At 48.5% G+C, this 26,266-nt stretch overlaps 5 protein-coding genes across 6 annotated transcripts; all 5 read right to left on the reverse strand.

The window, feature by feature from the left end:
* Positions 1–10,186: 10,186 nt before the first annotated feature.
* Positions 10,187–10,579, reverse strand: LOC142698330 (histone H2A type 1). The gene has a single exon (XM_075847894.1). The coding sequence runs from the start codon at positions 10,577–10,579 to the stop codon at positions 10,187–10,189; it is 393 nt and encodes a 130-aa protein (XP_075704009.1).
* Positions 10,580–13,064: 2,485 nt separating this feature from the next.
* On the reverse strand, positions 13,065–13,445 carry LOC142698333 (histone H2B 1.1). The gene has a single exon (XM_075847896.1). The coding sequence runs from the start codon at positions 13,443–13,445 to the stop codon at positions 13,065–13,067; it is 381 nt and encodes a 126-aa protein (XP_075704011.1).
* Positions 13,446–15,572: 2,127 nt separating this feature from the next.
* On the reverse strand, positions 15,573–15,884 carry LOC142698324 (histone H4). The gene has a single exon (XM_075847890.1). The coding sequence runs from the start codon at positions 15,882–15,884 to the stop codon at positions 15,573–15,575; it is 312 nt and encodes a 103-aa protein (XP_075704005.1).
* A 712-nt stretch (positions 15,885–16,596) lies between these two features.
* LOC142698320 (histone H3) lies at positions 16,597–17,317 on the reverse strand. The gene has a single exon (XM_075847887.1). The coding sequence runs from the start codon at positions 17,306–17,308 to the stop codon at positions 16,898–16,900; it is 411 nt and encodes a 136-aa protein (XP_075704002.1). The 5' UTR covers positions 17,309–17,317; the 3' UTR covers positions 16,597–16,897.
* Positions 17,318–18,155: 838 nt separating this feature from the next.
* On the reverse strand, positions 18,156–18,913 carry LOC142698329 (histone H1.01-like). Of its 2 annotated transcripts, XM_075847893.1 has the most exons (2): positions 18,274–18,913; positions 18,176–18,234 (listed from the first exon to the last, which is right to left on the reverse strand). In XM_075847893.1, exons 1-2 carry the CDS (start codon positions 18,911–18,913, stop codon positions 18,176–18,178), a joined length of 699 nt encoding a protein of 232 aa, XP_075704008.1. The 2 variants fall into 2 exon arrangements, with proteins under 2 accessions (XP_075704007.1, XP_075704008.1); XM_075847892.1 differs by having other exon boundaries at positions 18,156–18,913.
* Positions 18,914–26,266: the final 7,353 nt, after the last annotated feature.

Here is a 26,266-nt window from a genome sequence, read left to right on the forward strand (position 1 = left end):
GGTCACCGCCACATCAGTGAAGCTCCAAGGTACAGCCAACCAGTAGAAGTACAGCTGGTCACCGCCACATCAGTGAAGCTCCAAGGTACAGCCAACCAGTAGAAGTACAGCTGGTCACCGCCACATCAGTGAAGCTCCAAGGTACAGCCAACCAGTAGAAGTACAGCTGGTCACCGCCACATCAGTGAAGCTCCAAGGTACAGCCAACCAGTAGAAGTACAGCTGGTCACCGCCACATCAGTGAAGCTCCAAGGACGAGCCAATTGGATACATGCAAGCCATTGTAAAAAAGTTATCAGCCCAGATGACGTCGCCTCGATCGATGATGTTGCCCTTGGCAGGGTTGGTGTTGATGTTGCCCCTCGTGGGGACGATGACTCAAGTTCTCAAGGAGGAAGTGGACAATAAATTCATAAAACATCATCAAATTATAACAGCATTAACAAACTTATCTAATTGTTGGATATGTACACACAGTCCTATAAGTTCAAAATCCATGCCATACATGGCTGTGCCCCTTAGTGAGAAAGAACTTCTTAACACTACATGTTGGGATCCCTCAAAGGTAAAGGATAACACAAAAAGGTATACATGGTCTAATACCAGTGTGCCCTTACCCATAGCAGGATGGATGGAGGATCCCTGGTGGCAGGTAAATCTAACCCTGATACCTGGTAAGGCACTGATTCTCACACAGAAGGAAAATGGAAAATGGGTCCCTAAAAATGTCACTAAAACACTGACACTAGGTGAGATCCCCATAAAAGGCATAAAGATAAGCTTCAATAAAACCCAACAGACCTCAGATGTATTTAGACCAAGTCTGGTAGAACGGTACATACATAATGGTAGTTGGGAATACGGCCATTTCTTCCCTTCAGGAAGTAAGACTGATCGTAAACGTTATCCAGGGTATATGGAAGAAACAGACTTACAAGGGAATGAAACTATGTATTGTGGATGCACAGGAGTATACCATGGCTCTTTGGGAACAAATTGTCCTTGGTGTGTATTACAGCAGTCTTTTCCCCTAGTTCATTTTGCTCATATGTTAACCCTAGGAAGTATGCAATGGTTTGACCTTCCCCATGATATATATATAGTGTGCGGACATAATGCATATAAATGGATCCCGCAGACTACACAGGTACCTGTACCCTAGCTAGGTTACAGTCTGCTAACTGGACATGGGACACGGATGCTCTTCCTTATGATAAAGAACCAAAACTCCTTATGATAAAGAACCAAAACATATGCTGTACAAAAGGGAGGGAAAGCAAAAAGCCCACCCATTGGTACACTTACCTTGGCACACCAAGTTAGGATATGCTCTATCTATCTTTGGAGGACCAATTAGAAACGCACATAACATAGAAAAACTAGCAGAGTTGTTTGACAATATGACCGAATTAATATTTGATGCTTTAAATGTTTCTTCAGTACTTACCCGACAGCTTATTACTGTTACTAACCAACATACACTTGTACTAGATTACTTAACTGCAAGTCAAGGGGGTATGTGCCAGATAGTGGGTCCTGCATGCTGTCATTATATAGATCCCCAAGGGACAGTACAGATTAAACATGATATTGAGCAAGCACAGCAATTAAAGGAGGAATATAGGGAAGCCAATTCTGAAGAAGATTGGAACCTAGATTGGCCAGACTGGTTGTCATGGCTGAACCCGGCCTCATGGTTCAGAGGCATTGGAGGATGGGCTGCAGGACTCATGGTTCAGAGGCATTAGAGGATGGGCTGCAGGACTCATGGTTCAGAGGCATTGGAGGATGGGCTGCAGGACTCATGGTTCAGAGGCATTGGAGGATGGGCTGCAGGACTCATGGTTCAGAGGCATTGGAGGATGGGCTGCAGGACTCATGGTTCAGAGGCATTGGAGGATGGGCTGCAGGACTCATGGTTCAGAGGCATTGGAGGATGGGCTGCAGGACTCATGGTTCAGAGGCATTGGAGGATGGGCTGCAGGACTCATGGTTCAGAGGCATTGGGGGATGGGCTGCAGGACTCATGGTTCAGAGGCATTGGGGGATGGGCTGCAGGACTCATGGTTCAGAGGCATTGGAGGATGGGCTGCAGGACTCATGGTTCAGAGGCATTGGAGGATGGGCTGCAGGACTCATGGTTCAGAGGCATTGGAGGATGGGCTGCAGGACTCATGGTTCAGAGGCATTGGAGGATGGGCTGCAGGACTCATGGTTCAGAGGCATTGGAGGATGGGCTGCAGGACTCATGGTTCAGAGGCATTGGGGGATGGGCTGCAGGACTAATGGTTCAGAGGCATTGGGGGATGGGCTGCAGGACTCATGGTTCAGAGGCATTGGGGGATGGGCTGCAGGACTCATGGTTCAGAGGCATTGGAGGATGGGCTGCAGGACTCATGGTTCAGAGGCATTGGGGGATGGGCTGCAGGACTCATGGTTCAGAGGCATTGGAGGATGGGCTGCAGGACTCATGGTTCAGAGGCATTGGAGGATGGGCTGCAGGACTCATGGTTCAGAGGCATTGGAGGATGGGCTGCAGGACTCATGGTTCAGAGGCATTGGAGGATGGGCTGCAGGACTCATGGTTCAGAGGCATTGGAGGATGGGCTGCAGGACTCATGGTTCAGAGGCATTGGAGGATGGGCTGCAGGACTCATGGTTCAGAGGCATTGGAGGATGGGCTGCAGGACTAATGGTTCAGAGGCATTGGAGAATGGGCTGCAGGACTCATGGTTCAGAGGCATTGGGGGATGGGCTGCAGGACTCATGGTTCAGAGGCATTGGAGGATGGGCTGCAGGACTCATGGTTCAGAGGCATTGGGGGATGGGCTGCAGGACTCATGGTTCAGAGGCATTGGGGGATGGGCTGCAGGACTCATGGTTCAGAGGCATTGGGGGATGGGCTGCAGGACTCATGGTTCAGAGGCATTGGAGGATGGGCTGCAGGACTCATGGTTCAGAGGCATTGGAGGATGGGCTGCAGGACTCATGGTTCAGAGGCATTGGAGGATGGGCTGCAGGACTCATGGTTCAGAGGCATTGGGGGATGGGCTGCAGGACTCATGGTTCAGAGGCATTGGGGGATGGGCTGCAGGACTCATGGTTCAGAGGCATTGGAGGATGGGCTGCAGGACTCATGGTTCAGAGGCATTGGAGGATGGGCTGCAGGACTCATGGTTCAGAGGCATTGGGGGATGGGCTGCAGGACTCATGGTTCAGAGGCATTGGAGGATGGGCTGCAGGACTCATGGTTCAGAGGCATTGGGGGATGGGCTGCAGGACTCATGGTTCAGAGGCATTGGGGGATGGGCTGCAGGACTCATGGTTCAGAGGCATTGGGGGATGGGCTGCAGGACTCATGGTTCAGAGGCATTGGAGGATGGGCTGCAGGACTCATGGTTCAGAGGCATTGGAGGATGGGCTGCAGGACTCATGGTTCAGAGGCATTGGAGGATGGGCTGCAGGACTCATGGTTCAGAGGCATTGGAGGATGGGCTGCATGACTCATGGTTCAGAGGCATTGGAGGATGGGCTGCAGGACTCATGGTTCAGAGGCATTGGAGGATGGGCTGCAGGACTCATGGTTCAGAGGCATTGGAGGATGGGCTGCAGGACTCATGGTTCAGAGGCATTGGAGGATGGGCTGCAGGACTCATGGTTCAGAGGCATTGGAGGATGGGCTGCAGGACTCATGGTTCAGAGGCATTGGGGGATGGGCTGCAGGACTCATGGTTCAGAGGCATTGGGGGATGGGCTGCAGGACTCATGGTTCAGAGGCATTGGAGGATGGGCTGCAGGACTCATGGTTCAGAGGCATTGGAGGATGGGCTGCAGGACTCATGGTTCAGAGGCATTGGAGGATGGGCTGCAGGACTCATGGTTCAGAGGCATTGGAGGATGGGCTGCAGGACTCATGGTTCAGAGGCATTGGAGGATGGGCTGCAGGACTCATGGTTCAGAGGCATTGGAGGATGGGCTGCAGGACTCATGGTTCAGAGGCATTGGAGGATGGGCTGCAGGACTCATGGTTCAGAGGCATTGGAGGATGGGCTGCAGGACTCATGGTTCAGAGGCATTGGAGGATGGGCTGCAGGACTCATGGTTCAGAGGCATTGGAGGATGGGCTGCAGGACTCATGGTTCAGAGGCATTGGGGGATGGGCTGCAGGACTCATGGTTCAGAGGCATTGGAGGATGGGCTGCAGGACTCATGGTTCAGAGGCATTGGAGGATGGGCTGCAGGACTCATGGTTCAGAGGCATTGGGGGATGGGCTGCAGGACTCATGCAAGGCGCTTTACATATATTACTCATAATATTGATTATATACGTTTTTGTTAAATTAGTAGCATATCTGATACCTATGCTATGTAAGAAGGCTAAGAAAATTGTCTATCATAAGCCAAAACCTTTTAATCAACAATACCCTATGTCACAGGGATTTTATGCACAAGGCCAGAACCTGGTGAATGGGTGAACACCCCCCCCCCCCCATGTAACACTAAGTGTGTGTTCATTTATTAAAGCTTTGCCACTTATATCTTATATACATGTTAGGACTTTTATACAGGGCATGTTGTTATTGTTATCACCATATAAAATATTGACAGAGGTAGAGTCCAACAAATCTAAGCAGCCGTGCAGACGAGAAACTACGGGACTCGTCAACGCACTGACGGGACCCTATACCCAAACCTGAACTTGGTGATCGCATTATATTATTAGTAGTGGCCCTATTCACTATTTTATTTGAGGTTTATAATCAGATCATTCTTAATCTCTGTATTTTAATATGAGAAAAAGGGGGGTTTGTGATGGATGGTCAAATTGCTTATGTTCTCTGTATTAAACGACACTATGAATTATCCAGCAGGATGCCGGATTATGAAGATATGGATTCTCCATTTTGTAATGATCTCTTTCTGGTTCTGTTTGAATCACAAGGGAATAAGTTATTACTTTGTGTTCTTCTTCGTGGCCTTCAATACTGGTAGATAGGAGTCTGGCAGAACGCCTAGGCCTGAAATAATCATCATATTTGTAATTAATTCTCTTCATCTCAGTATTTCACACACATATATGAAATCACCACATACACTTATGAAAACCTCCTACATTTCTATTGTTTGTAGGCCAGGATTTGCAGGTGTTAGAAAGATCACGTGACCTCAGTGGGAAGGTCCCTGTGACGTATTTTCAGTCTACGTGTAAAATGTTATGATTGGTTGTTCCATGAGAGGTAACACCCTGGTTAGAGGGTACGCCCTGAGGGTATATTAACCTATGTATCTTGATAATAAATGAGAATATTGATTGAGACGACAGATTGCTATTGTCTTTATTGATCTCCCGGTGCACTGCTGATACTTCAATTACCATATTAGAATACCACCTGACAAAGCAGAGGGAGCCCATTAGAACGCCCATCCCAAAAGGTGCTACCTGGAAGGGGTTTCTTCGACACCAGCATTATGTCCCTGTTTCTTCATATTTCCGGCATTTTGTCCCTCTTCCTTCATATAACCGGCATTATGTCCCTGCTCCCTCATATTACCGACATTATGTCCCTGTTCTATTACAGCGTGTAGAAGAAACCAGAGACTGCTCCAATAACCAGGCACAGACACCAGAGTTTGTTCCACCTGTATTAACCCCTTAATGACGGGGCCTGTTTGGGCCTTAATGACCAAGCTAGATTTGTTAAATCTGGTATGTGTGACTTCATCAGAGAATAACTCTGCGAAAGTTTTGAATATCCAAGTAATTCTGACATTGTTTTTTCGTCACATGTTGTACTTTATTTTAGTGGTAAAAGTAGACTGATACGATTTGCGGAAATGAATAAAAAAATAGAAAAAAATGAAGAAATTTTGTAAAAATTATCATTTTTCCCTATTTTTAACTGCAATATGTCACATATGTACACACATACTGTACAATTTTTTTTATTAAATATATATTTCCATCTCTTTACTCTATTTTGGCAGCACTTTTGAAAAAAACTCGAGTCTTCACTAGATAGAAGAACCTGCAGGGCGGCCATGACAAGGTTTTTTTTTTTCAGTGACTGGTTGTACAACGTCTCTTTAGCTCCATCAATCCTTATGAGGGACGAACGTGCCAAGTGACGCGGTACACCATAACAGGCCCCTGCCCGGCAAGGTAGGAACCGCTATGTGCACAAAACAACCAATCACCTACAGAATATATAAAAGGACAGTGTCCAAAACCATCTATAGGAACAGTAAAGGATCACTAATCCCCAAAATGATGTCAGTATTTCCAGAAGAACCGTAACAAAGCCCATGGTGTATTGATAAGGAACAGCTCGATTATTAGAGATCCTCCAAAAAAAAAATATCATGCCCGTATCACGGTACAGAATTAGGAATGTAACAGCCGCATGTGGCAGGACACAGTCATAACAAAAAGGAAATACATCCTCAATTTATTCTTGTAACCATTGCTAAAATGCACGACTTCCACTAATTCAGGGGCGGCACGGGCCGCAGGGGTGGGATTTATCTACTAATTCAGGGGCGGCACGGGCCGCAGGTGTGGGATTTATCCACTAATTCAGGGGCGGCACGGGCCGCAGGTGTGGGATTTATCCACTAATTCAGGGGCGGCACGGGCCGCAGGTGTGGGATTTATCCACTAATTCAGGGGCGGCACGGGCCGCAGGTGTGGGATTTATCCACTAATTCAGGGGCGGCACGGGCCGCAGGTGTGGGATTTATCCACTAATTCAGGGGCGGCACGGGCCGCAGGTGTGGGATTTATCCACTAATTCAGGGGCGGCACGGGCCGCAGGTGTGGGATTTATCCACTAATTCAGGGGCGGCACGGGCCGCAGGGGTGGGATTTATCCACTAATTCAGGGGCGGCACGGGCCGCAGGTGTGGGATTTCTCCACTAATTCAGGGGCGGCACGGGCCGCAGGTGTGGGATTTATCCACTAATTCAGGGGCGGCACGGGCCGCAGGTGTGGGATTTATCCACTAATTCAGGGGCGGCACGGGCCGCAGGTGTGGGATTTATCCACTAATAAATGCAATGCCCACATTTATTTTTTATTTCAAGAACACTTGTGGGGTCCATGTTCTGAATAGACAGATGTGGCTCCTGCACAATAAACAGTATTCATTTGTGAGTGATCAAGTCCTGGATTTAATTGTCCAAGAAATGTATAAAAAAAAATCATAAAGGGAAAATTTAGTTTTACAGTCTGAAATAAATACTTTACTTCCTCCCCGTGAGAATCCCTCCCTCCCTTGGAAAGCTCAGAAACGAAAAATAAAATATGAATAAATGAAATTGACTCCCTAAAAAGAATCCCCCCCACCCTTTTTGGTGTTCCCTAAATTATACGGTGTGGTAGGACTCAAAACAGGGGTAGTTGCACAGGCCTGGATTTGAAGGGCACATGGGGCAGTAAAACCGGGAATCGCTCCTCCTTCCGTGCTTACTGCACACCCGGCATCTCTTTTGGGGGTATCTTTGGTTCACAGTGGCAGGGACGGGGTGAAGGAAGTGGCGCTCAGTGAGCCTTTTGACATTCTCCGACTCAAAGGAGTCTCCAGGTGCGGGGGAGTCAAACAGGAGGCGCTCTATAATTTTCTCCTGATACTGGAGGAAACTGAGCGTTCCCTGGGTCTTGTACAGCACATAGCTGTTGTAAGTGGCCATCTGGATGAGGTAGATCGCTACCTTTTTATACCAGGCCCTAGTTTTGCACTTGACCAGGTACGGTTGTAGGACCTGGTCAGATAGATCGACTCCCCCCATGAACTTGTTATAGTCCACAACGCAGACCGGTTTCCTCTTATCAGAGGTAGAGCCCCTCTCTCTCACTGCCACTGTGGTGTCCTCGTGCACGGTGGAGAGCATGTACACCTCCTTTTTGTCACTCCATTTGACAGCGAGCAACTGGTCACTGGTGAATGAGAGTGACGCACCCCTTACTAGTCGCCTGGACACCAGTCGTTGAGGGAAGCCGACTCTATTTTTTTGTATCGTCCCACAGGCCCCTGTATTAGCAGCATGGAGGGACTTATACAGGGGGACACTGGTGTAGTAATTGTCGGTGTACACATGGTAACCTTTCTGTAGGAATGGCACCATGAGTTCCCAGACAATTTTCCCACTAATGCCAATATCCTCTGGGCATCCTGGGGGATTAAGGTGGCGGTCCCTGCCCTCATATATAAAAAAGGCACAGGTGTAGCCCGTTGTGCTCTCGCACACCTTATAGAGTTTCACTCCGTATCGGGCTCTTTGGAGGGGATGTATTGGCGAAACGATAGACGGCCCTTGAAGGACATAAGGGACTCGTCTACCGCTAGTTTTTGGCCTGGGGTGTATAAATTGAAAAATGAGTCGCTTAGGAGGGAGATGAGGGGTCTCAGTTTGTTGAGGCGATCATAGGCTGGGTCACTTCTTGGGGGGATTTGTGTATTGTCAGAAAAATGCATGAAACGCATTAGAGTCTCATAGCGCGTTCGGGCCATAACGGCTGCAAATACAGGCGTGCTATGGATAGCGCTGGTAGCCCAATAGGAGCGGATAGAGGTTTTTTTTACTATGCCCATGTTTAGGGTAATTCCCAACAAAAATGTTTATTTCAGAAACTGTTGTGGGGATCCATCCTCTGGCATAGCAAGACCTGGGATTTTGGGTGCCAAATTGCCTGGCGTATAAATTCGTCTGCTGGACAATTATTTCCAGGACCTGATCGCCTATAAACAAATGAAAAAAATTATAGGGACTAAAATTTGAGACATCTGCGTTGATGCCTGGAGTCGCTGTAAATGGCAAAACTTGGGGGGAGAAAGCAATTGCAGGATCCCAAATTGCGGAAGGGACTGCAGTACTAGGCCCGTCTCCCGACGCTTCACCGCTGACCGCTGCGTCCACCACCATAGGGCTGGGGGGTCCAGTGGCAGAAGCAGAACTTGTGTCGCTTTCTGAGCCAAGTTCTGCTTCTGACGCAGTGTCCGTATCACTGCCGGAACCGCTAGAGCATAGCATGGCGTATGCCTGCTCTGCAGAGAACATTCTGCGGCTTCTGCGGTTCATGTTCACCACACTAATAATTGTATTTTTTTTTAGAAGACAAACAAAAAAACGGGGGTGATTACGTGTAATCTGGGGTGATTACTGGTAATCTGGGGTAATTACGGGTAATCTGGGGTGATTACGGGTAATCTGGGGTGATTACGGACAATATTCGGATAATATCTGAACACTGGCGAGTATGTATGTGGTGTATTTTACAGTATAATACAGCACAAGATTTGTATAGTATCTCTCTCTCTCCTCTCACAGATCAACTACAGTGAGAGGAGGGAGGGAAAGAGCACAAATCTTGTGCTGTATTTTGAAAATCTGGGACTATGGTCACTGTGATAGGTATATCACAGTGACCATCTGATCAGGGACCAATTATAACGGTCCCTGATCAGTTTCTATTTACAGGCAGAATAGCTGCCTTTCACTGACAGCGCATGCGTGCGCCATTTTTTTTTCCGGCGGTTGGGGGGAGGGGGGGCACGATCGGGGGCCTAACAAGTAGTTTTTTATCTCCTCTCACCAAACATTCATGGTGAGAGGAGATAAAAATGTAAATTTTCAACCGCTGTATTAATTGTAACGGCGGTCGCCGGTATTCGTTGAATACCGGCGATCGCCGGTTTGGGGACCGCAACAACGGTCCCCAGACTGTGCTCCAAGCCCTCAGCTACCTCCGGTAGCTGAGAGCAGGGAGCTATCTCTTTTCGCGGCGCCACAATTTTATTCAGATGCAGTGCCGTGAAAAGGCCTATGCATCAGAATAAAGCCCGTTAGTGGCAGCCGTGAAAAGGCATATTGGCGGTCACTAACGGGTTAATGTGTTCTGTACAGTATAGTTAGTGCACCAATGAGGACAGCGCCACCATCTGCACGAGGCAGTAGTGAATGTATAGGTCATGAGTAACGCAGTTCTACACCCACCCACCCTACGGCTTCCTCTCCAATGTGAAACCCCGCGGTATATGAATTCATATGGCTAGATCTCTGTACAAGCAGCGCCACTTATCTGGCGCAGAACGTTTACATATCGGAGATCAGCGGTGAGAGCTCTGTTCTAAGGATTACGTGGGCGGCTCTTAAAAGAGCCTTTGTGGTTAAATGTGGGATAAGCGGCGCTCACTTGCTCTTGGCGCTTTTGCTGCTCTCGGTCTTCTTGGGCAGCAGAACGGCCTGGATGTTGGGCAGGACGCCTCCCTGAGCGATGGTCACACCACCCAGCAGCTTGTTGAGCTCCTCGTCATTGCGCACGGCCAGCTGCAGGTGACGGGGGATGATTCGGGTCTTCTTGTTGTCCCGGGCGGCATTTCCGGCCAGTTCCAGGATCTCAGCGGTCAGATATTCCAGCACAGCGGCCAGGTAGACCGGAGCGCCGGCGCCGACCCTCTCAGCGTAGTTACCCTTGCGGAGAAGTCTGTGCACACGACCGACAGGAAACTGAAGTCCTGCCCGGGATGAGCGGGTCTTGGCTTTAGCCCGCACTTTGCCTCCTTGCTTTCCTCTTCCAGACATGTCTATTATCTGATCAGATCTAACGGCTGCGCTCCGACCGCCACTTCTTATACCCGGATGGAGCAGAGAGCTTCTTCTCTGATTGGCCGCAACTAAAACTGATATTCAACGCCAGACGCTGTAGCCAATGAGGAAGTAGAATATTTCTATAGACTCGCAGATAACACCACGCCTCCTCCTCTGTCTCTACCAATAGGAACATCTCCCGCCTGAACTCGAATGGAGCAGGAATAAAGCAGCAGCGGCGGCTTCTTCTCATTAGGCGCCAAGTAATGTGCCCCGTCCCCGCAGGAAGGACCCAAAGGCTCTTCTAATAGCCCCCACCAAGTCTACAACAGAGCTGCCGCCTCCATCTTGTGCTTATTCGTGCGCATGTCTTTATTCCCGCTGGTCTCCCATGTCTGGAAGAGTCGTTCAGTCCGTGCAGCGGCTCCTTCATGCTGCAGGATATGGGGGGACATTCCCGGGTGTGATAGCGCAGAGCTGCTGCTGCATTAGGGGCTTGTTATCTGCGGGCTGCACGGGCTGATTCTTCTCTATCCAACGATACCGTGAAACGCACAATTCCAACGTACCAATCTCCAGTATAAAGGGGGTGACGTACAAACATGTAACACGTCTTTATTACATCCGTATCGTTCCCGAATTACCGGCATTATGTCCCTGTTCCCTCATATAACTGGCATTATGTCCTATGTAGGAGAGTACAGGGACACAATGCAGGTAACATGTCCCTGTTCTCTCATCTTCCAGACATTATGTCCCTGTTCCTTCATATTACCGGCTTTATGTCCCTGTTCCCTCATATTACAGGCATTATGTCCCTGTTCCCTCATCTTACCGGCATTATGTCCCTGTTCCTTCATATTACCGGCTTTATGTCCCTGTTCCCTCATATTACAGGCATTATGTCCTATGTAGGAGGGAACAGGGACATAATGCCGGTAATATGTCCCTGTTCCCTCATATTAAAGGCATCATGTCCTTGTTCCTTCCTATTACCGGCATTACGTCCCTGTTCCCTCATATTCCCCGCATTATGTCCTTGTTCCCTCATCTTACCGGCATTTTGTCCCTGTTCCCTCATATTACCGGCATTATGTCCCTGTTCCCTCCTATTACCGCATTATGTCCCTGTTCTATTACAGCGTGTAGAAGAAACCAGAGACTGCTCCACCTGTATTAAAATAACGACTCAACACACTAGAGTTTGCGGCTACAATAACCTTGCACCAAAAAAAAACCGGGTATTGTAATACGGGTGGAGCAAACTTTGTTGTTTTGTGCAAGATTATTGTAACAGCAAAGTCTGTATTGCAATACCTGGCACAGAGGAGACACCAGAGTCTGCTCCGCCTGTATTACAATACCCGGCACAGAGGAGACACCAGAGTCTGCTCCACTTGTATTACAACACCCGACACAGAGGAGACACCAGAGTCTGCTCCACTTGTATTACAACACCCGGTACAGAGGAGACACCAGAGTCTGCTCCACTTGTATTACAATACCCGGCAGAGGAGACACCAGAGTCTGCTCCACTTGTATTACAACACCCGACACAGAGGAGACACCAGAGTCTGCTCCACTTGTATTACAACACCCGGCACAGAGGAGACACCAGAGTCTGCTCCACTTGTATTACAACACCCGACACAGAGGAGACACCAGAGTCTGCTCCACTTGTATTACAATACCCGGCAGAGGAGACACCAGAGTCTGCTCCACTTGTATTACAACACCCGACACAGAGGAGACACCAGAGTCTGCTCCACTTGTATTACAACACCCGGCACAGAGGAGACACCAGAGTCTGCTCCACTTGTATTACAACACCCGGCACAGAGGAGACACCAGAGTCTGCTCCGCCTGTATTACAATACCCGGTACAGAGGAGAGACCAGAGTCTGCTCCACTTGTATTACAACACCCGGTACAGAGGAGACACCAGAGTCTGCTCCGCCTGTATTACAATACCCGGCACAGACGAGACACCAGAGTCTGCTCCACTTGTATTACAATACCCGGCACAGAGGAGACACCAGAGTCTGCTCCGCCTGTATTACAATAACCACCCTTTATCCAGTCCTCGCCAGTGTGATTGCTTGTTCTCTATCGTCGACAAGCAGTTTCCCTGGCATCTTTTATAAATCTGACTACTACCCTCATCATTGTTATTTACAGATGTCCCATGCTTCCTTCCGTCTCCTAATGTACAATGTTCCGTTTCTTCTGGACAGTGTGATATTATGACGGGTCATCTGCCCGCAGGATCCGTGTGCCGGCTTCCTCACACGCGGCAATGTCCCTCCCTGTCCGGCAGCCACATAATGTATGAAGCAGCATCTGCACCGACACGAGAGCGGCCGCACATAGAACAGGGGGACTAGCGGGAGGCCAGACAATAGCAGGCACAGCTCTGTTGTAGACAAGGTGGGTGGCTCTTAGAAGAGCCTTTGTGTTCTTACTGCAGGGACGGGGCACATTACTTGGCGCTGGTGTACTTGGTGACGGCCTTGGTGCCCTCGGACACGGCGTGCTTGGCCAGCTCTCCAGGCAGCAGCAGGCGCACGGCAGTCTGGATCTCCCGGGAGGTGATGGTGGAGCGCTTGTTGTAGTGAGCCAGGCGGGAGGCTTCCCCTGCGATGCGCTCGAAGATGTCATTGACGAAGGAGTTCATGATGCCCATGGCCTTGGACGAGATGCCGGTGTCAGGGTGGACCTGCTTGAGCACCTTGTACACGTAAATGGCGTAGCTCTCCTTCCTGCTCTTTCTCCGCTTCTTGCCGTCCTTCTTCTGTGTCTTGGTCACGGCTTTCTTGGAGCCCTTCTTGGGCGCCGGGGCAGACTTGGCGGGCTCAGGCATGATAACACACTGTGATCTGCTCACAACTGAGATAATGGAATGCTTTACCCTCCCACCGCTGCTGTATTTATACACGGGCTATGCAAATGAGCATCGTCATAAGCCACTCCCAGTGCAGCTAATTGGTGGTTTCCACGAGTCTGTTCTCTGTTGGTGGATTTAAATCTATCCGATCACAGGAGCTGGTGAGCGGTGCAGTTGTTAACTACTGCCTCGGGTAGATGGTGGCGCAGTCCTCATTGATGCACTAACTATACTGTACAGAACACATTAATAGTACAACTACTCCAGTGATTCATGTTCATGATCTACAACTTGCCCCCGACTACATAGTGTCTTAAATTATATCTTCCAGTCTCAAGAGCGTTGTCACAATTCGGTCCCCCTGAAGTATAACCACCATCATCCCAGGTGTTTAGGTAAGATTCCATCCCCGCGTCATGTACGGATAAGAGCAGTTCCTAAACTACAAAGGAGAAGTCCTACGAGGGGTCTGCGGCAATGCTTTATATACACAGGAGACGCTATTAGGGTAACAAACCCTTCCTCTCAAGGACTGTTATTGCTTCTAATTCTGCCCTGGTGTACACCACCAACTAAATGTGAACAAATGAAAAAGGGAGGGGAAGAGAAGGGCAAGAAGCACACGGATCAAAGAATCTCTCGAATTAAGAAAAATTATAGATCAATAAAACAACGAGCTTAGAGGTATATTCTACCTAACAGGGAAGGGGTGAACGGTCCCTGTGTAGAGAACACCCCATTTAATGAACAAATCCCATTCAGCATTGTGACTTATCGTAGATGAAGGGGAATAAAAGGGAAAGGTACATAAATCAAATATCAAAAGTGGGGGCATAAAGGGGACAAACTGGGCTGTAATGTTCGTCTCCCTCAAGTACCGCACTATTGGAGCTCTGATATTAGATGTTACTTCTGAATAGAGCTGCATCAATTTGTCCTTTTCATTCTCTGAATGCGTCTCAGTAAATGTTACTCTGCAGCAACTTCATGCGTTAGTGGGATGAGGGGAGTCCTAAGTATAGACAACGCACAGTGTTAGTACGAAGTAGAAATAGGTGCATTCTGTTTCCTGTCATTGTATTGCCAGCAGCTCGATTATACCAGCAGTCTGGCAAAGTGACATACAAGACAATGCAAGTCCATACTTATGTGGAACTTGGTGCTACAAATTGCTAGTTTGTTTTGAAAATCGCGTAACATTTGTAGCAATGAGAGCAGCTTGGAAAACACGGCCCCTCCAACATTGGGATTTGCTCTTGTAAAATGCCGTATCAGCTGCATCAGTTTTCTCCTTTTTCATTCATTGAATGCGTCTCACTAAATGCTGCTCTGCAAGAAACTGCACGCGTTACTGTAATAAAGTGAGTCCTATATCGGGACAGCAGACAGATTCATTATTAGTACTAGAGGTTAACAGATTTATTGCCAGCAGCCTTATTAATCCCAGCCGTCCGGCAGAATGAGATACGGGCCGAGCCGATACTTGTGTCAAAGTTGGTCCCAGTAACAGATTTATTGTTTGTTGTAAGAATCTCGTAACATTAGTAGCAGTGACAGCAGCTAAGAAAACACTGGCCCTCTCTCCAAGGATTGCGGAAAGCACGTTGCCCAGCAGCAAGCTGGACGCCGAAGAAGCAACACCGCAAGTCAGCTGTTTGATCCACTGCTCGTGCGCTTATACAGCGCTATGAGCAACTGAGCGGATATTCAGCGGTGAGTTTCTGCCACTCCTGTACGTGCAGGCATCGGCACAAACGGCGTCCGGCAGCGCCGCTACGAGGTGTATTCCTGCCGGAGGATCACTCGCCAGCAAGTATAGCACTAAGGCACTCTTTCCCTTCAGATTAACACTCTCTGGTCCAAGACCGGTTTGTCAGCTGCTTCTAGGACGCTATTAGGGGACACACTGCAGTCCTATATCCTGCTCCTCACTGGAAGACCGACGTGATACTGAAGCCCCTACCCCCGTGTATATAGAAGTAGAAGGTCACTGCTCAGATACACGAGCGGTCACCATCAGACATCATAGCTGATCTATAGAGGATGTGGCGGCTCTGAGAAGAGCCTTTGTGTTGTGTAAGATGGAGCTGAGCAGGAGCGGAATTAACCTCCGAAGCCGTAGAGAGTGCGGCCCTGGCGTTTGAGCGCGTACACCACGTCCATAGCGGTGACAGTCTTCCTCTTGGCGTGCTCGGTGTAGGTGACGGCGTCACGGATGACGTTCTCCAGGAAAACCTTCAGGACGCCGCGAGTCTCTTCATAGATGAGACCGGAGATGCGTTTGACGCCTCCCCTGCGAGCTAGACGGCGGATTGCAGGCTTGGTGATGCCCTGGATGTTATCACGGAGCACTTTCCTGTGCCGCTTAGCACCGCCCTTTCCGAGTCCTTTGCCTCCTTTACCACGACCAGACATCATGTAAGCTGGAGCTGAAGAGAACTATTGTACCGACAACCGCGGGGCGCGTCTTTATATAGACCTTGGGCGGACCAGAGAGAGAACTGTAAGACATGTCACTTCCGGGGCGTTTCTTTAAGTAAATTCACATTACCAATCCCTCCCCCTCCCGTTGATTGGCTTAACTCAGATTTTGAATTGCACGTTCATTTTACAATACCGGCCGCTCTTTTCCCGCTTATAGCGCGACTGCTGTGTAATCTCTATCTGCCCCAAATCTAAAGCGTAATGTTAAGGGAAACAAGGAACAAGCGTGACGTCTTGGATTAGTATGGCGGCTGCTCGTCATCTGCCGTCAGGTTCAGGATTTGTGTGCCCGCAGATCACCCCTCCGGCCACCAGCACCACAACGGTTTTATAGAATGAATAGGGAGGAGAGGACTCGGGCAGTGTTAATAGGTTTAGATCTCTGATTTACAAGTGACCAGGACTACACCCGATGATCATGACCTCACAGAATAAGAGTATAATTCCCCTGCGCTTGTGTTCACACCGGGCGGAGGATACCTGCTCCCCCACCCTACACGCTGCGCCTGGTTTGCCTTTACAAGGAGTAGGGAACAAGGACTCCGCACACACTGGTCAGCGGAGGATGATTAGCTGCACATAACGGCGTCATTCCTCGCAGCAGCAGCGGAGGTTATTATCGGAAGAGCGATCTGCGGTCATCAGTGAGGAATGGGGCGGGTTATCACTGCGATACAGCCGGAGAGCGAGGTGATGAATACAGCGCAGACACCCGGCATAACACATGAAAAGGGCCGAATAACCTGAGTGCTAGAGACGGGGACTGGTTATAGTGTAAATGGCGCTAAGCACTGAAAGGGTTAACAATGGCACCTCCACATATTAATAGCAGAGCACCGAGAAGCCAGCGGGAGAGTCGCGGTAGAATTAACGGAGGAAAAGGATTCAGCTCGTTTGAGGGAGGATTTGGTGGCTTTGTGTTGTAATCGTTGCCGGGTTCAGACCTAAGCCCTCTCCCCACGGATCCTGCGGGCCAGTTGAATGTCTTTGGGCATGATGGTGACCCTCTTGGCGTGGATGGCACACAGGTTGGTATCCTCAAACAGTCCGACCAGATAAGCCTCGCTGGCCTCCTGCAGAGCCATGACTGCTGAGCTCTGGAAGCGCAGATCGGTCTTGAAGTCCTGAGCGATCTCTCGCACCAGGCGCTGGAAAGGCAGCTTACGGATAAGAAGCTCGGTGGACTTCTGGTAGCGGCGGATTTCACGGAGAGCGACTGTGCCCGGGCGGTAACGATGAGGCTTCTTCACTCCGCCGGTAGCGGGAGCGCTCTTCCGTGCAGCTTTAGTAGCCAGCTGCTTGCGGGGCGCTTTCCCGCCGGTGGATTTACGCGCAGTCTGCTTTGTTCTGGCCATAGCTCTACAACAACGTGCACACTAGTAGACTGATACGAGGAGAGGAAAGAGCAGAGTATTTATACACTTGAGCGTGTCCTCATTGGTCCATGAAAGACACACCCCTACATTCTATTGGCTTCTTCATAAAAAAAATATGCGACCGACAAAGCAAATGTGATATTCGCCACCAATCACCGTTCCGAAGAGGCGGACACCGGTTTACATGACGTCCACACGCAGCTTGTACAGCAGGGGGTGTTAATAACAGCTCACTGTATTTCCATGTCCGCAGATCACGTACACAGCGTTATATAAGAGACAACTTCCCCATCATCCGCCGCTTCAGTGGTTTTATAGATTACACAAAGGGACAATCCCCCACCCCATCCTTACACAGAACACTGTGCCCCGTATCCAGAGGCAGCATATAAGGGTCACCATCCACCACGTGTAATGAGGAGCAGGGGACATTGTGCTCTATTTACACCGGAGAGAGTGTAAACCATCGGCCTCCTTCACGTGGATCCTGTGCTGTAAGCTACAAGTCTATTGCTGCCCCGTCCTTATTTCCACATTACACCTGGTGGACTGTGACCTGATAAACTCTGCCTGGATGTTACACCATAGTGACGGGACGGACACTGTGGAGGTCCGGATACAGCAGCTATGGCGTCCAGCGCAGATGACCAGAAATGACACTTGTCATAGAGTAACAGGGACATGAAGCTCCTCCGTGCACACGCGATGATAGCGCCTCCTTTATCTCAGGATCGCGCTGCTGTCTGTACCGGAGGAAACAGCGGCCAGTGATCATACAGCTCTGCCGGGGAGAAGGTGGTGGCTCTGAAAAGAGCCTTTGTGGGACAAGAAACGGGCGGCTCTCGGTTATTTCTTCGTCACGGTCTTCCTGGAATTAGACGAATTCTTAGCCGGACTCTTGGCAGCTTTCTTAGCCGGACTCTTGGCAGCTTTCTTAGCCGGACTCTTGGCAGCTTTCTTAGCCGGACTCTTGGCAGCTTTCTTAGCCGGACTCTTGGCAGCTTTCTTAGCCGGACTCTTGGCAGCTTTCTTAGCCGGACTCTTGGCAGCTTTGGGCTTGGCCGCCTTCTTTGCTGGGCTCTTTGTTATTTTCTTGGGGGCAGGTTTTGGCTTTTTGGGGCTGTTCGCCACCTTCTTGGCAGCGGCAGGCCTCTTGGCCTTTGTCAGGCTCTTGGCCGGAGTCTTCTTCGGGGATTTGGCAGCAGCCGCCGGCTTCTTCTTGACCGCTTTGTCCTTAGTCTCCAGCTGCTTCTTGTTCAGCTTGAAGGAGCCGGAGGCGCCGCTGCCTTTCACCTGGAGCAGGGTTTCCTTGGTCACCAGAGTCTTGAGCGCCATCTTCAGGCGGCTGTTGTTCTTGTCTACATCGTATCCTCCAGCAGCCAGAGCCTTCTTCAGGGCGGCCAGAGACACCCCACTGCGCTCTTTGGAGGCGGACACGGCTTTCACGATGAGCTCGGACACGCTGGGACCGGAGGGTTTTTTGGTTTTCTTGGCGCCCCCTGCTGCAGGTTTTTTCGGCTGCTTCTTGGATTTGGCGGCCGGCTCGGTGGGAGGGACAGCGGCGGCTGGTGCGGTCTCTGCCATCGTATAACACGGGAATCCACTAAAACAATTATTCTGCGAGGGAAAAACACTGAGAACAGAGATGGGGGGCGCCTCTTATATGTACAGCGGCTGCTCGGTGATTGGCTGCGATTGTCCTGAGCGTCTATTGGCTGACACTGATCACATGTCCTCCCTTTCCTCATCTGACAGGAGTGAAGCTCCGCTCTCCCCTTGTGCTTCCCTGCCCGGGATAAGAGCCCTTTACCGACTAGAAGCGGCCGGGCGAGCGGGCTCTCTACGTGACTTCCCCCTCCCTGACATTCCCCTACTCATTTCTAGCCTTCACTGGCAGAGATGCTGGGAAGGAGCCGGGTGGAGGCCCCGGGATCTCTGCCATAGTTCTGACGATCTGCACGTCGCTGTGATCGGACAAGATAAATGTGTTTGCGGGAGCTCGTTCCCTCTATTCCCGGCACTTGTCACTATCACAGGGTTCTTTACCACAATGTCTAACGTGCGGGAAGCTGATTGTCCGATGCGGGGGCGACCTGGAGCTGCAGAGAGCCCAGAAGGGTAACCCGGCACAGACGCGATGTCGGAGTGTCTTCCGCCTGTCTTACTGTAACTTGGCACAGAGGAGACACCAGAAACTGCTCCACCTGTGTTACAATAACCCAGCACAGAGGAAACACCAGAGTTTGCTCTACCTATGTTACAATAAGTCGTCAGAGGCAGGACACCAGCGTCTGCTCCACCTGTATTACAACTTCCCAGCACATAAAAGGCACAAGTCTGCTCCTCCTTTACTAAACTAACCTGACACAGGCCAGACCCCAGAACCTGCTCCTCCAGCAGTACATTACCCGGACACAGACAGGACACTAGAGACTTCTCCACCTGTATAACTATAACCTAGCACAGAGGGAACAGACACTGCTTGTTCCTCTTGTACTACATTAAGCCGGCAAAAGACAAGACACCGTAGTATTGTCCCTGTCCCCTCATATTACTGGCATTATGTCCCCTGTAGGAGGGTACAGGGACACAATGCTGGTAATATATCCCTGTTCCCTCATCTTCGAGGCATTATGTCCCTGTTCCTTCATATTACCGGCTTTATGTCCCTGTTCCCTCATCTACCAGGCATTATGCCCCTGTTCCCTCATATTACAGGCATTATGTCCCTGTTCCTTCATATTACAGGCTTTGTGTCCCTGTTCCTTCATATTACAGGCTTTATGTCCCTGTTCCTTCATATTACCGGCTTTATGTCCCTGTTCCCTCATCTACCAGGCATTATGCCCCTGTTCCCTCATATTACAGGCATTATGTCCCTGTTCCTTCATATTACAGGCATTATGTCCCTGATCCTTCATATTACAGGCTTCATGTCCCTGTTCCTTCATATTACAGGCTTTATGTCCCTATTCCCTTATATTACAGGCATTATGTCCCTGATCCTTCATATTACAGGCTTCATGTCCCTGTTCCTTCATATTACCGGCATTATGTCCCTGTTCCCTCATCTTACAGGCATGATGTCCCTGTTCCTTCATAATACCGGCATTATGTCCCTGTTCCTTCATAATACCGGCATTATGTCCCTGTTCACACATAGTACCGGCATAATGTCCCTGTTCCCTCATATTACTGGCATTATGTCCCCTGTAGGAGGGTACAGGGACATAATGCCGGTAATATTTCCCTGTTTCCTCATCTTACAGGCATTATGTCCCTGTTCCTTCATATTACCGGCTTTATGTCCCTGCTCCCTCATTTTACAGACATTATGTCCCTGTTCCCTCATCTTACTGCCATTATCTCCCTGTTCCTTCTAATTACCGGCATTATTTCCCTGTTCCTTCATATTACCGGCATTATGTCCCTGTTCCTTCATATTACCGGCATTATGTCCCTGTTCCTTCATAATACAGGCATTTTGTCCCTGTTCCTTCATCTGAACCGGCATTATGTGCCTGTTCCTTCATCTTACACGAATTATATCTCTATTCCTTCATAATATTGGCATTACGTCCCGGGTTCCTTCATATTACCGGCATTACGTCCCTGTTTCTTCATATTACCGACATTACGTCCCGCCTCCTTCATATTATCGGCATTACGTCCCTGTTCCCTCATCTTACCGGCATTTTGTCCCTGTTCCCTCATCTTACCGGCATTATGTCCCTGTTCCTTCATCTTACCGACATCATGCCGGTAATATAAAAGTACAAGGACATAATGCCAGTAATATGAAAGTACAAGGACATAATGCCAGTAATATGAAAGTACAAGGACATAATGTCCCTGTTCCCTCATCTTACCGGCATTATATCCCTGTTCCTTCATATTATCGGCATTATCTCCCTGTTCCTTCATATAACAGGCATTATGTCCCTGTTCCTTCATATTACAGGTATTATGTCCCTGTTCCTTCATATTACAGGCATTATGTCCCTGTTCCTTCATATTACAGGCATTGTGTTCCTGTTCCTACATATTACAGGCATTATTTCCCTGTTCCTTCATATTACAGGCATTATCTCCCTGTTCCCTCATCTTACAGGCATGATGTCCCTGTTCCTTCATAATAACGGCATTATGTCCCTGTTCCCTCATATTACCGGCATAATGTCCCTGTTCCCTCATATTACCGGCATAATGTCCCTGTTCCCTCATATTACTGGCATTATATCCCCTCTAGGAGGGAACAGGGACATAAAGCCGGTAATATGAAGGAACAGGAATATAATGCCTGTAAGTTGAGTAAACAGGGACATGTCCCTGTTCCTTCATATTACCGGCTTTATGTCCTTGTTCCCTCATATTACCGGCATTACGTCCCTGCTCCTTCATATTACCGGAATTACGTCCCTATTTCTTCAAATTACTGGCATTATGTCCCTGTTCCTTCATATTACCAACATTATGTCCCTGTTCCTTCATATTGCAAGCATTTTGTCCCTGTTCCTTCATATTACCGGCATTATGTCATTGTTCTTTCATATTACCGGTATTATATCCTTGTTCCTTCATATTACAGGCATTTTGTCCCTGTTACTTCATCTTTCCGGCATTATGTCCCTGTTCCCTCATCTGAACCAGAATTATGTGCCTGTTCTTTCATTTTACCGACATTATGTCCCTGTTCCTTCATATTATCGGCATTACGTCCCTGTTCCTTCGTATTACCGGCATTACGTCCCGGTTTCTTCATATTACCGGCATTACGTCCCGGTTTCTTCATATTACCGGCATTACGTCCCGGCTTCTTCATATTATCGGCATTACGTCCCTGTTCCCTCATCTTACCGGCATTTTGTCCCTGTTCCCTCATATTACCGGCATTATGTCCCTGTTCCTTCATCTTACCGACATAATGGCGGTAATCTGAAAGTACAAGGACATATCGGCATTACCTCCCTGTTCCTTCATAAAACTGGCATTACATCCCGGTTTCTTCATATTACCGGCATTACGTCCCGGCTCCTTCATATTATCGGCATTATGTCCCTGTTCCCACATATTACCGGCATTATGTCCCTGTTCCTTCATATTACAGGCATTATGTCCCTGTTCCTTCATATTACAGGCATTATGTCCCTGTTCCTTCATATTACCGCCATTATGTCCTTGTTCTTTCATATTACCGGCATTATGTCCCTGTTCCTTCATATTACAGGCATTATGTCCTTGTTCCTTCATATTACCGGCATTATGTCCCTGTTCCCTCATCTTAACGCCATTTTGTCCCTATTCACTCATCTTACCGGCATTATGTCCCTGTTCCTTCCTTTTACCGGCATTATGTCCCTGTTCCTACTTATTACCTGCATTATGTCCCTGTTCCCTCCTATTTACGCATTATGTCCCTATTCTATTACAGCGTGTAGAAGAAAGCAGAGACTGCTCCTCCAATAACCAGGCAATTACAATAACGACTAAACACACTAGAGTTTGCGGCTACAATAACCTTGCACCAAAAAAAAGAAACAACAAAGTTTGTATTACAATAACCTAGAACAGACTAGCAACTATAGTCTTCTCCACCTGTAATACAATAACCCGGCACAGACAAGAAGCTATAGTCTACTTCAGCTGCAATACAATAACCCGGCACAGACAAGAAGCTATAGTCTGCTCCACCTGTATTATAATATTTCGGAAAAGACAAGCAACTATAGTTTGATTCACATGTAATACAATAACCCCGCACAGAATAGACACCAGAGTCTACTTCACCTGTATAAATAAAACCCAGCACATACGTATTGATGTATTACAGATGGAACTCATTCTAGTGTACTGTAATAGACAAGACATTAGAGTACGCTCCATCTGTATTACAAGAACCCAAGTCCCAGCACATACAGTACAGGACAGGGACAGCCGGAATCAGAGAGACGGTCAGTAGCCAGGGACAGCCGAGTGCAGAGAGACGGTCAGGAGACAGGGACAGCCGAGTGCAGAGAGACGGTCAGGAAACAGGGACAGCCGAGTGCAGAGAGACGGTCAGTAGCCAGGGACAGCCGAGTGCAGAGAGACGGTCAGGAGCCAGGGACACCGAGTGCAGAGAGACGGTCATCAGACAGGGATAGCCGGAAACAGAGAGACGGTCAGAAGCCAGGGACAGCCGGGTGCAGAGAGACTGTCAGGAGTCAGGGACAGCCGAGTATAGAGAGACGGTCAGGAGCCTGGGACAGCCAAGTGCAGAGAAACGGTCAGGAGTCCGTGACAGCCGAGTGCAGAGAGACGGTCAGGAGTCAGGGACAGACGAGTGCAGAGAGACGGTCAGGAGCCAGGGACAGCCAAGTATAGAGAGATGGTCAGGAGTCAGGGACAGCCGAGTATAGAGAGACTGTCAGGAGTCAGGGAAAGCCGAGTATAGAGAGACGATAAGGTGTCCGGGACTGCCGAGTGCAGAGAGACGGTCAGGAGTCAGGGACAGCCGAGTGCAGAGAGACGGTCAGGAGCCAGGGACAGCCAAGTGCAGAGAAACGGTCAGGAAACCGGGACAGCCGAGTGCAGAGAGACGGTCAGGAGCCAGGGATAGCCGAGTGCAGAGAGACGGTCAGGAGCCAGGGACAGCCGAGGGCAGAGAGACGGACATGAGTCAGGGACAGCCGATTGCCAAGAGCTGGTCAGGAGACAGGGACACGGCATAATGTCCCTGTTCCCTCATATTACCGGCATTATGTCCCTGTTCCCTCATCTTACAGGCATTATGTCCCTGTTCCTTCATATTACAGGCATTATGTCCTTGTTCCTTCATGTTGCAGGCATTATATCCGTGTCCCTTCATATTACCGGCATTATGTCCCTGTTCCCTCATCTTACCGGCATTATGTCCCTGTTCCCTCATCTTACAGGCATTATGTCCCTATTCCTTCATATTATCGGCATTACGTCCCTGTTCCTTCATATTACAGGCATTATGTCCCTGTTCCCTCATCTTACAGGCATTATGTCCCTGTTCCTTTATATTACAGGCATTATGTCCCTGTTCCTTCATCTTACAGGCATTATGTCCCTGTTCCTTTATATTACAGGCATTTTGTACCTGTTCCTTCTTATTACAGGCATTATGTCTCTGTTCCTTCATATTACCGGCATTATGTCCCTGTTCCCTCATCTTACAGGCATTATGTCCCTGTTCCCTCATCTTACCGGCATTATGTCCCTTCTCCCTCATCTTACCGGCATTATGTCCCTGTTCCCTCATCTTACAGGCATTATGTCCCTATTACTTCATATTACCGGCATTACGTCCCTGTTCCGTCATATTACCGGCATTACGTCCCTGTTCCTTCATATTACAGGCATTATGTCCCTGTTCCCTCATCTTACAGGCATTATGTCCTTGTTCCTTCATATTACCGGCATTATGTCCCTGTTCCTTCATCTTACAGGCATTATGTCCCTGTTCCTTTATATTACAGGCATTTTGTACCTGTTCCTTCTTATTACAGGCATTATGTCCCTGTTCCTTCATATTACCGGCATTATGTCCCTGTTCCTTCATATTACAGGCATTACGTCCCTATTCCGTCATATTACCGGCATTACGTCCCTGTTCCTTCATATTACAGGCATTATGTCCCTGTTCCCTCATCTTACAGGCATTATGTCCTTGTTCCTTCATATTACCGGCATTATGTCCCTGCTCCCTCATCTTACCGGCATTACGTCCCTATTCCTTCATATTACCGGCATTATGTCCCTGTTCCTTCTTATTACAGGCATTATGTCCCTGTTCCTTCATATTACCGGCATTTTGTCCCTGTTCCTTCATATTACCGGCATTATGTCCCTATTCCTTCATCTTACAGGCATTATGTCCCTGTTCCTTCATCTTACAGGCATTATGTCCCTATTCCTTCATCTTACAGGCATTATGTCCCTATTCCTTCATATTACAGGCATTATGTCCCTGTTCCTTCTTATTACAGGCATTATGTCCCTGTTCCTTTATATTACAGACATTTTGTACCTATTCCTTCATATTACCGGCATTATGTCCCTGTTCCTTCTTATTACAGCCATTATTTCCCTGTTCCTTCATATTACCGGCATTATGTCCCTGTTCCTTCTTATTACAGGCATTATGTCCCTGTTCCTTCATATTACCGGCATTATGTCCCTGTTCCTTCATATTACCGGCATTATGTCCCTGTTCCTTCATCTTACAGGCATTATGTCCCTGTTCCTTCTTATTACAGGCATTATGTACCTGTTCCTTCTTATTACCGCCATTATGTCCCTGTTCCTTCATATTAACGGCATTACGTCCCTGTTCCCTCATCTTACAGGGATTATGTCCCTGTTTCTTCATATTACCGGCATTACGTCCCTGTTCCTTTATATTACAGGCATTTTGTACCTGTTCCTTCTTATTACAGGCATTATGTCCCTGTTCCTTCATCTTACATGCATTATGTCCCTGTTCCTTCATCTTACAGGCATTATGTCCCTGTTCCTTCTTATTACAGGCATTATGTCCCTGTTCCTTCTTTTTACAGGCATTATGTCCCTGTTCCCTCATATTACCGGCATTATGTCCCTGTTCATTCTTATTACCGGCATTATGTCTCTATTCCTTCATATTACCGGCATTATGTCCCTGTTCATTCATCTTACAGCCATTATGTCCCTTTTCCTTCATATTACATGCATTATATCCCTGTTCCTTCACATCACCGGCATTATGTCCCTGTTCCTTCTTATTACAGGCATTATGTCCCTGTTCCTTCATCTTACAGGCATTATGTCCCTATTCCTTCATCTTACAGGCATTATGTCCCTATTCCTTCATCTTACAGGCATTATGTCCCTGTTCCTTCATCTTACAGGCATTATGTCCCTATTCCTTCATCTTACAGGCATTATGTCCCT

Source organism: Rhinoderma darwinii, unplaced genomic scaffold (genome assembly GCF_050947455.1).
Source record: "Rhinoderma darwinii isolate aRhiDar2 unplaced genomic scaffold, aRhiDar2.hap1 Scaffold_102, whole genome shotgun sequence".
In the NCBI taxonomy this organism is placed as follows: Eukaryota; Metazoa; Chordata; class Amphibia; order Anura; family Rhinodermatidae; genus Rhinoderma; species Rhinoderma darwinii.

Coding starts and splice junctions, on each gene's coding strand:
- LOC142698330 (XM_075847894.1), bottom strand. CDS start 10,579: ATGTCTGGAAGAGGAAAGCAAGGAGGCAAAGTGCGGGCTAAAGCCAAG.
- LOC142698333 (XM_075847896.1), bottom strand. CDS start 13,445: ATGCCTGAGCCCGCCAAGTCTGCCCCGGCGCCCAAGAAGGGCTCCAAG.
- LOC142698324 (XM_075847890.1), bottom strand. CDS start 15,884: ATGTCTGGTCGTGGTAAAGGAGGCAAAGGACTCGGAAAGGGCGGTGCT.
- LOC142698320 (XM_075847887.1), bottom strand. CDS start 17,308: ATGGCCAGAACAAAGCAGACTGCGCGTAAATCCACCGGCGGGAAAGCG.
- LOC142698329 (XM_075847892.1), bottom strand. CDS start 18,913: ATGGCAGAGACCGCACCAGCCGCCGCTGTCCCTCCCACCGAGCCGGCC.